Below are 10,673 nucleotides of genomic sequence, written 5' to 3'. Positions count from 1 at the left end.
TGACCTCTCTATTAACAATGCCCGCAGAACTGCTGCTCACTGGTTTTCTTTTTGTTTTTTGCACCATTCTTTGTAAACTCTAGAGACTAGTGTTCATGAAAATCCTAGATGAGCAGTTTCTGAGATACTCAAACCACCCTGTCTGCCACCAACAATCATTCCACAGTCAAAGTCACTTAGATCAAATTTTTTTCCATTCTGATGGTTGATATGAACATTAACTGATGCTCCTGACCCATATCTACATGATTGCATGCATTGCACTGCTGCCACACAATTGGCTGATTAGATAATCGCATAAATACAGTGTTGTGAAAAAGTGTTTGCCCCCTTCCTGATTTCTTATTTTTTTGCATGTTTGTCACACTTAAATGTTTCAGATCATCAAACAAATTTAAATATTAGTCAAAGACAACACAAGTAAACACAAAATGCAGTTTTTAAATGAAGGTTTTTATTATTAAGGGAGAAAAAAAATCCAAACCTACATGGGCCTGTGTGAAAAAGTGATTTTTGGACTGTGGGGGAAATCCAGAGACGCTTCAGACCTCACGACTTACCAGTCTCTCCTGGCGGCATTCTCTTCCGCTGTCACTGCCGCCAAAGCAAAATACTTTAGAACACAAATTCAGAACTCCGGTTCTAACCCCCGGGAAACTTTTCTCTATTTTCTCCTCTCTCCTCAATGTACTGCCTCCTCCTCCTCAGTCCTCCTTTGCTGCTGATGACTTTGCTGATTTCTTCGATGAGGAGGTCACAGTCATCCGTAGATCCTTTACAACCACCGCCCCCCTCATTGTGCCCTTCCCCCCCTCTAGGGCCATCCCTTCCATTTCCACTTTCTCCCCCCTTACAGACTCTGATGTTTCTCAACTCCTGCTCTGCCACCGCCCTACAACCTGTGCCCTTGACCCTATCCCCTCTTCTCTTCTCCAAACTATCACACCTGACATTCTCCCATTTGTCACCTCCCTTGTCAACTCCTCCCTGTCTTCCGGCTGTTTTCCGGCATCCTCCAAGAGGGCCCACATCACTCCGCTGCTAAAAAAGCCTACTCTGGATCCCTCCATGATCCAGAACTACCGCCCGGTATCTCTTCTTCCTTTCCTTTCTAAAACTATAGAACGAGCCGCTTCTACTCAACTTTCTTCTTTCTTTTCTAACAACAACCTGCTAGACCCCCATCAGTCTGGCTTCAGATCGGGCCACTCGACAGAGACTGCGCTCCTCTCCGTCAGTGAGTCACTCCATGCCGCATGAGCAGCCTCCCTCTCCTCTGTCCTCATTCTTCTAGATCTCTCTGCTGCCTTCGACACTGTGGATCACTCCATCCTCCTGTCTGCCCTGTCAGCAACGGGCATCTGTGGCACAGCCCTGGACTGGATTGAGTCCTACCTCTCTGGTTGCTCCTTCCAGGTTGCCTGGGCTGGTTCGGTATCGACACCTCGGCCCATCGCCACAGGAGTTCCCCAGGGCTCAGTCCTAGGCCCGCTTCTTTTTTCTCTTTACACTCGCTCCCTTGGCCCTGTGATCACTGCACATGGGCTATCCTACCACTGCTACGCGGACGATACCCAACTCTTCGTCTCGTTCCCGCCGTCTGATACGCAGGTTTCAGCCCGTATCTCTGCTTGCCTGAGGGACGTCCAGAGCTGGATGGACAACCACCATCTAAAGCTCAACTCAGGCAAGACTGAAATTATATTCATCCCTGCTAAAACCTCTCCCCATCTGGATCTCTCCATTTCCCTCGGGGATACCACACTCACGCCGTCACCCAGTGCAAGGAACCTCGGCGTGGTGATGGACAGCAGACTGTCCCTCTCCGAGAACATTGTGGCGGTGACCCGGTCATGCAGGTTCTTCCTATACAACATACAGAGAATCCGCCCCTTTCTCACCCCCTACTCGACCCAGCTCCTGGTCCAAGCGATGGTTCTGTCCCGCCTGGACTACTGCAATTCCCTCTTGGCTGGCCTCCCAGCGTCTGCCATCAGACCTCTCCAACTCATCCAGAATGCAGCAGCTCGTCTGGTCTTCAACCTTCCCAAATACTCACACGTCACCCCCCTGCTTACTTCCCTCCACTGGCTGCCTGTCATGGCTCGCATCAAATTCAAAACTTTGGTGCTAGCCTTCCAAGCAGTTAAGGGGTCTTCCCCAGTTTATCTACAAAAAATCATCAGACCCTACACCCCTGCCAGACCTCTTCGTTCAGCCTCCACAGGCCGCTTGGCACCTCCCCCTCTCCGAACCTCCACATCACGCTCACGAATACTGTCTGTTCTGGCCACGGTGGTGGAACAAACTCCCCATTGAGGTCAGAACTGTAGAATCTCTCCCCACCTTCAAGCGCAAGCTGAAGACACACCTCTTCAAGCAGCACCTCTCCCCATCCCTCCCTACCTCCCTGTGAACCTTAATTGTTGTCTCTGTGACTTGCTTTGTGTATCGGTATTTTTAGTTGGATAGGTAAGCAGTGTTTGGATAGTTAACTTTGGTCACTTTTGCTCTGTTTGTTTGTTTCTTTGTTCTAAAAAAAAAAAAAGGCCCTCGTCCTTCTCTTTGTTGTACAGGTAGCAGTTGAAATTGTACTTCCCTCTAGGGTCTTTCAGCGAACTTATCCCTGGTTATGGGTATGCACTTTGTTGTAAGTCGCTCTGGATAAGAGCGCCTGCCAAATGCCAATAATGTAATGTAATGTAATGTGTGTGTCCCATTACATCTGGCGTAAAAGTAACACCGCATTTCAGAAAAAGAACATCATACCAACAGTAAAATATGGTGGTGGTAGTGTGATGGCCTGGGGCTGTTTTGCTGCTTCAGGACCTGGAAGACTTGCTGTGATAAATGGAACCATGAATTCTGCTGTCTACCAAGGAAGGAGAATGTCCAGCCATCTGTTCGTGACCTCAAGCTGAAACAAACTTGGGTCCTGCAGCAGGACAATGATCCAAAACACACCAGCAAGTCCACCTCTGAATGGCTGAAGAAAAACAAAATGAAGACTTTGGAGTGGCCTAGTCAAAGTCCTGACCTGAATCCTATTGAGATGCTGTGGCATGACCTTAAAAAGGCGGTTAATGCTCGAAAACTCTCCAATGTGGCTGAAATACAACAATTCTGCAAAGATGAGTGGGCCAAAATTCCTCCACAGCGCTGTAAGAGACACATTGCAAGTTATCACAAACGCTTGATTGCAGTTGTTGCTGCTAAGGGTGGCCCAACCAGGGGGCAATCACTTTTTCACACAAGGCCATGTAGGTTTGGATTTTTTTTTTCTCCCATAATAATAAAAACTTTCTTTTAAAAACTGCATTTTGTGTTTACTTTGACTAATATTTCAATTTGTTTGATCTGAAACATTTAAGTGTGACAAACATGCAAAAAAAATAAAATAAATAATAATAATAATAATAATTAAAAAAAGAAAGAAATCAGGAAGGAGGCCAAACACTTTTTCACACCACTGTAAGTAGGTGTAATAAAGTAAAAATGTTCCTAATAAAGAGTATATATTGAGCAGTGCTTGCAATCGTATTTTTTTTAAAGTGACTCCTGAAGAATTCTCTTTAGAACAAATGATTAGTGAACCTTAATAGTATTAGCAGAACATTTACATGTTATAGAGCATTGTATTTTAGCTCCATATTGGGCCCTATGGGGTGTGCTTATATTAAAAAAGTAACCACTGTGTAATAATATCTACAATCCCTTTTATACATCATTATTACAACATGTAAGAATCTAAACCTAGAGGGAAAGACAAGAAGAGACCATTTAACCTGATTTAATAATCTTGAGGCATCCTGGATTTTATTTTGTCCATCTGAAAGTTTTGGACTGTTCAGTTTCTCGTTGCACACCATGGGGATTCATGACTGATGTTTTTCTTTCTGGTTTGAGTTTAAGCAAAGACATAAGACCAACACTCATTTTGTCTCAATAGGGACTGGCCAGTGAGTACACCCATGAAACTTAATTTTACATTTTATTTAAATATGCAATAAAGTTAAAAAGCATTGTTAATGTCCAGAACATTCTGATCCCAAAATGACAAAATAAAAAAAAACATGTTGATGTGCTCATTGTTATCTCAGTCAAAGAAAATGCACAGTATATTACCTCTGTCAGAGGTAAAGTCTGTGTTTTGCTGTATTGTATGAAGAAAAAATAAAATAATTTTCCACATTTTTTTTTATTATTCACATCAGTTGTTTGTTTACATTTGATTCACTGTGATATAAAATTGTTTTACAGTCGGTAATGTTCTGCCTTGACCAGTTCAGAGAAGCATCGTGTCTAAGATTATGAAAATACCCTTAAAATCCACATTCCCTAATGTATCAATTCCATTTACACTGAAAAAGGACATTCAGATATTCAATGACGGAATTAAATTCCAAATCTGTTTGGAGTATTTACACAACTTGATTATCCAAAGTCGGCTGCCCTCTGCTGTACCCCCCCAGAGTTGCTGCCATTTCCATGGCAATGTCACTTTGTGTTGTTCAAAACTTCAACAGTCTTTTTTCCATAATGGTAGTAGCTATAACCTGAAGCCGTGGTCGTCACCGCCGTGATAAACCTGCAAACACCATCAGTACATGATTTTTACTTAATAAACTCTTATTTGGTTGAATGCAAGCTCTTATCTACATGTACATGCATTTCAAACATTTCACCTGTATTTGTAAAAAGACTGCTAACATATTGCTGTAGATTCATTCAAAGGTAACAAGAACTAAGCCTTGAAATTATTTTACAAAATGGAAAGGAAAATTTTAAGCAAATAGTTTAAAAAACAGTAGTTAGCATCAATTAATAACATACTTGCATACATTGAGAATTTTAGCACAACTGATTTACAGCCAGCGATCCGTTGTCATACATAGTAAAAGGTGAAGCCATAAAATAACTCTTGAAAATAACAGTGGACATGCACATGGTTCCTATTGCACTCACATAAAAACTGTTGAAGTTGATTAACACTAGGCATTTTACTGTGTACAAATGCCCACCACAGCTGAAGTATTAGCTATAGTGTGCATCGGTAACTGAAAGTCAATTCAAAACATTATATTTGACCACTCCTTAGTGGGCTTTGAGAAGAGTGTGTCGGAACTCCTGACATGCGTTCAAGACAGCAAACGTTAGCTAATAGTTTGAAAAGGTCATGCACGGCAAAGAAAAATGGCTGCTGATAGGGAAAATTCTGAGAGAATAAAAGTTATTTTATAAAAGACAATTATTTGGTTGTTATAATACACATAAAACATTTGTTCTCACCTTTAAATATAAATCACAGGCAAGCAGCAAATCAGCTAGCTGGCATTATAAGACCTAAGTCGCATCGGTTATATATTAAAATGTATTAAAAAGGCTTTGATGGAAAACTAAATGGAATGTCCATTTAAAATTGTTCAACAGTAAGTGTTTGCGGCAAACATAGTTTGCCGCAAATATTTGTTGTCTTGAACACACGTATGTTTTAACATGTTGGTACTCACCAGAGTGCCTGGAGGAACACGCTGTCTGTGTAGTGGAACACAGGAGCGGCCAATGAGGCTGCCACCAGGACCAGCTGAATCGCCGTGTTCACCTGTCAATCAATACAAAAGCCACACCCTTCAAACAGGCTAGCAATTTATTTGCTGATGTATATTCATTGACTAATAGTATTGGCATATACTTTGGTATACTTTACTGTATGCTTTAATGGAGTTTTTGAGATGATGGCAGGTCCAAATGAAACAAATCCTTTACCTTGCTGATTAGTGTAGGCTTCAGTTGGGCTGTGGCATAGCAAGGGTTGAAGAATTTGCTGAGAGTTATCTGTGGGTTATAAGAGGACACATTTTCACAAATGCACAGAAATCACACGAGACTATAAACCCCGGTAGGCATAATTCCAGACATGTAAATAACACTCCCGGAGACTACAAAAGCCTCCCACACATGAAATTCCACACATATACAAAATACCCCTGAGCACATAGCTGTTTGGGCTATTTCAGGTCTTACCAGAAGCTGGTTAGCACACTGGTTCAAACTCAGGGCACAAACTTGCTGATAGCAAAATCTGTTCCGGCTCAAACTGCTGGCATTTTGGCATTTCTTTCCCTAAGTGGCATTTCTTTCCATAAAATCCCATTAGTTAGGGCTAATACACTACAACTTAAATGTATTAGTTTATCGGTATACTTACGGGAGGTGGGACCGTTTTGTAGCGAACGTAGAAGACTGCCGCAATCAGAGCCACATCACGGGAAATAACCAACGCTGTGAGCGGTGCTGTAAAACACACAGTCAACATCAGCCTCTTGTGAATTAGGACTATAATCAAAACCAACACCCACATCATAAAGTGATCAATTTGAATGATGAACATTCAAATAAAGCCTTAAACAGGAAGGTAATTTAGACCAGCATCTCCCAACCTTTTTCCTTCTTTCCAAATTCCAAATCTCATGGCACACGACTTTCAGAAGCGAGTAGGTACTGTCACTGATGTGACATGTCAACAGAAGGCCTAAATGTTCTTACAGGGTTTTCCATAAGCAATATGCATTTGAATGACATTTCTTTTGGTTTTCTGAATGGGATTTTTTTCATTTAAGGTTCTTTAAATTCGTTTGAACTTATTTACATTTTTAAATGTTTTATTTTAATTAAATTTTCTCCCCACACAGCACACAGGTTTCACACCAGAGTGCTGTGGCACACTCGATGGTAAATGCTGACTTCCATGTATCACCATGTGAGGGCACCCTAGCCTCATTTGCCTTGGTCACTGCAGATATGCATTGGGGGAGGGACGTGTGACAAATTCAGCTTTCCACCTGCCAACTTGGCCCTATTCCTATCAGGGTTTAAAAAAAATGTTTTAGCCGTACATCAGAGGAGAGGAAGTATTAAGCACTTTTATGTACTGCATATCAACTGGAACCCTGGTGAGAACCCTCATGAGAATAATAATTTAGATTCCTGTTCTTAATAATAAGCAAACTCTAACCTAATCTTCGTAAGCAAGATATTTGAGCAATTGCTCAAGAAACAGCAAAATGACTTTCTCAGTGCAAACTTTATCTTTGAGAAATTATAATTTGACTTTCATGCTCACCACAGAACAAGTTGTGAATGACCTTTAGAATGACCTATTTTTTTAGACTAACTTTTAGACTAACTTCAGCTTTTAATGCAGTTGACTACTAAATCTTTCTGGACAGATTTCAGAAGTGGGTCAGAATCTCGGTCCTCAGTTCTCAGAGAAAACTGGCCACACACGTTTACCTTCTGGCAGAAAACATAAAGAAACAGGCTCTGGCAGAAAACATAAAGTAACAGACTACTTTGAATCTTGAAGCACACAACTGGAACGTGACTAAGTTGGCCATTTATTATTTGAAGAACATTGCCAGTCCATCAATCTCTCCCAGGCAAATACTCATTTCGGACTAAAGTCTTACCTGGGATGAGATGGGCATAGGTCAGACTGATGTACAGCACACTGATGAGGATTTTGTCAGCCAATGGATCGAGAGCACTGCCTAATGCAGACTTTTGATTGGGCCAGTTGCGTGCGATATAACCATCCAGCTGTAAACACAACACATGATAACATATCCCACAATGCAACTACCTGGGTCAATGCCCAGGAGGCTCTTTGGCAGAAACCAGCCTAACATCTGATATCAAAGTACACATTTAATACATTGAGTTATAAAAATAAGGTCTGTTTAATTACTTTTCAACCAATAGAGTCATTCCATACCAAGTGAACCAATGCCTCCCACCTTATGTTCTTAAGATTTAATTGTAAATGGGAATACACATTGTTTTATATCAGTTATGAAAGATTTTTCCTTGAATTTGAAAGAAATGTTTTAGAAAACATTTTCGCAGCAAAATTAACTTTACGCCTAGAGACAGCCCTACTATAGCTTTATTAAATATATAACTTGCTGCTTGCGGCTACTTATCCCACATAGCCATTTAGGAAGCTGAAGTTGTGTCCGTTTGTGGCTGGTGCCAACTTCAGTGAATGTCAGTTTCACAAACGTACCTTCTAGTCTATGAATCCTGTTATTTGTACATCGTCATGTATACAATTATCCAAAACACTTCCTAAAATACTTCAAACCCAAATTTTCTTATCCAGAGCGACGTACAGTTGATTAGACTAAGCAGGCGACAATCCTCCCCAGGAGCAATGCAGGGTTAAGGGCCTTGTTCAAGGGCCCAATGGCTGTGCGGATCTTATTGTGGCTACAACGGGATTAGAACCACCGACCTTGCGTGTCCCAGTCATTTACCTTAACCACTACGCTACATGCTCTATCTTTTCAGGTTTAGAGCAAACAGAAATGTCCAAGACATTTCCTGAATCAATTTTGGTGATGATACCTTTATTAGAACAGGATTTACAGGCTGCTGAAAATGCTCTAAAATTAAATTCTAATTTGCAAGTGTATGTTTTGCTATTATTTATGTTTTGTAAAGATGCATAACTCAGTAGCATACCTAAGTAGAATTCACAGAAAAATCTTTTCAGTCTTTCATAATTTATAATGAGCAACAAATATAGTCAATTGCAAGAAAATCGAAGACTATGAGGCGGGAGGTTTTTCTAAAATTGGCTGTTTTCACATGGAATGACACAATATAGAATTAGTTGAGTACATTACACTTGGGTTTGCAAGGCCAAGATGGACTTCCCAATAACAAGATGTAATATCAGCCTAAAAGATACAGTCACTGGATCATTTCTTCCAAGTTTAGTTATGAACAATACGAAGTAGGCCTAAGTTTGCAAAGTACAATTATTACAATTCAAGTCATGTCTTTGGGGCAATCTTGACCTGTAACATCTAGGCGCTGGAATCTACCATTCATGAAATCATTAACACATGTCTCATTAGTACATAATTGAGAACTGCACAATAACTCACCAAATCAGTTGCTCCAGCGAGAGCAAAAAGGCCCAAAGAGATGTGAAAATACTGTTCCACGATCAAGTACCCAAGAAACGGTGAGAGCGCGATCCTGGCTATACACAGGAAATTTGGAATTGTCCACGGATTCTCATACTAAAAACAAACAAACAAACAAACAAACAAACAAACGAACAAATTACAAACCTGTTTCGTCAGATGATGGCAATGACTGATGTTAAATAATAAAAAGTATTAAGACACTGTATATTTCCTAACAAACGTTTATATTTGACCTTGGCAATGGAATAGCGTTCAGATTGGTCATTTTCCTAAATAAATCAGTTCCAACCTATTTTCAATAGTATTCGCAGAGTACACTTACCAACTCTTTAAAATGAAACAATCCTTCATTAGCAGCTGGTGGGGAGTTTCCTTGCGTGGGTGTGCCATTTTCCCTTGCTGAGTCCTGCTTAGAATCGACCTCTCCGTCAGACGAGGGCTTTTCAGGGGAAAGGTTACTATAGCCTCTGCGTTCTTGTTGAAGCACAGCTGGATTCAGAGGTGCTTCACAGACATGCAACACATGTCTCAAATCCAGCGAAAGCGGTGCATGGTTTAGGGTTCTTCTCCTTGACCTAAGGACTGCACTTACGTGTATGCTATTGCAATGGGTTTTCCTTTCCTGAGTTTGACAGACACTCCCAGGTTGTGCTGACTGTACAAGTGTGGACACTACGGGTGTAGAACGGCACTTCCCAAATCCATCAATAATCCAAGTATTAATAGTTGATCTGCGACCACGTAGTTTGTCAGCAGGAAAGTGCATTAAACTGGGCCACTGTCCCAAAGAACAGAACGATGTTTTTAATCTCTGAAACCATTTCTTCTCTGTTAGCAAAAACCTCGCTGATGTTTTCTGCCCCCAGGATGTTGCAGCTTCTTTCCAAACATTTGAACACGGAGCAACTGCTGTAGACGCGGTAGAACTCTTTGTAAAAGAGAGTACGTGCCCTTTCGCACAAGTTATCAAGTTGTTTTTGCAAACTGCCAGCAACATCGCAACCACCAATCTAACCGTTAGCTAGTTGTCGTAGTGTTAATGTAACCTGCAACACCTTTACTAACTCCCCCCTCCCCCGGGATCAACATTTGATATGTTTCTTTATTTTTTGCCCGTCATATTTCTCAATTTCCAATTCCGAAGCACTTCTGTCCCACTCATCGAGATATACAAGAACGTCCCACTTCCAAACGTGCGCCACATTGCCGCATTCCGTTTCGACTTTACGACAGTACAATTCAGCACCATAGAAGCAATTTCCGCCTTATATTCATGTTTTCAATCCTCCCCGATTGCGGTTTATCTTTCCAACTGGTAAATTTTAACTGCAAAACGTATAGCTCGATTGACCCTACTGATTATTAGCAGGCGATTAGATTCACATAGTCTGTTAATATTAACAACGAGAATAAATAGGCTAGGACTTTGACACGGAAAATAACAAAATGTAATGTAGAAGGTAGTAGCAGTCTCAAGTCAGACCACAGGTGCATTATGGGACAGTAACATCTTATAATTCATTTAATACAATCTATTAAAGTATTTTCTTTATAAATGTCGGCACTTATTCTTGCAAAAACAAATGAACTTGGCAAGAACTAGAGGGTAATATCTTAGCCTAATGTATAAAGAACTGAAAGGGGTGTATTTTATTTTTTCACATCAGCCATTGTATA

The 10,673-nt window shown here is 40.9% G+C and overlaps 1 protein-coding gene across 2 annotated transcripts; it reads right to left on the bottom strand.

Moving 5' to 3' along the window:
• Positions 1 to 3,978: 3,978 nt before the first annotated feature.
• Positions 3,979 to 10,433, bottom strand: crls1 (cardiolipin synthase 1). 2 transcript variants are annotated; one of them, XM_061250830.1, is made up of 7 exons: positions 9,319 to 10,433; positions 8,952 to 9,089; positions 7,470 to 7,599; positions 6,209 to 6,294; positions 5,767 to 5,835; positions 5,511 to 5,602; positions 3,979 to 4,588 (listed from the first exon to the last, which is right to left on the bottom strand). In XM_061250830.1, the coding sequence occupies exons 1-7, from the start codon at positions 9,991 to 9,993 to the stop codon at positions 4,498 to 4,500; spliced, it is 1,281 nt and encodes a 426-aa protein (XP_061106814.1). In that variant the 5' UTR covers positions 9,994 to 10,433; the 3' UTR covers positions 3,979 to 4,497. The 2 variants fall into 2 exon arrangements, with proteins under 2 accessions (XP_061106814.1, XP_061106822.1); XM_061250838.1 differs by lacking the exons at positions 7,470 to 7,599; positions 8,952 to 9,089; positions 9,319 to 10,433 and adding an exon at positions 6,786 to 7,439.
• Between the last annotated feature and the right edge of the window lie 240 nt (positions 10,434 to 10,673).

The sequence above is a fragment of the Conger conger genome, chromosome 1 (assembly GCF_963514075.1).
Source record: "Conger conger chromosome 1, fConCon1.1, whole genome shotgun sequence".
Lineage (NCBI taxonomy): Eukaryota > Metazoa > Chordata > Actinopteri > Anguilliformes > Congridae > Conger > Conger conger.
Note: the sequence above shows the minus strand (reverse complement) of the source record. Positions and strands in the feature narration are given on the sequence as shown.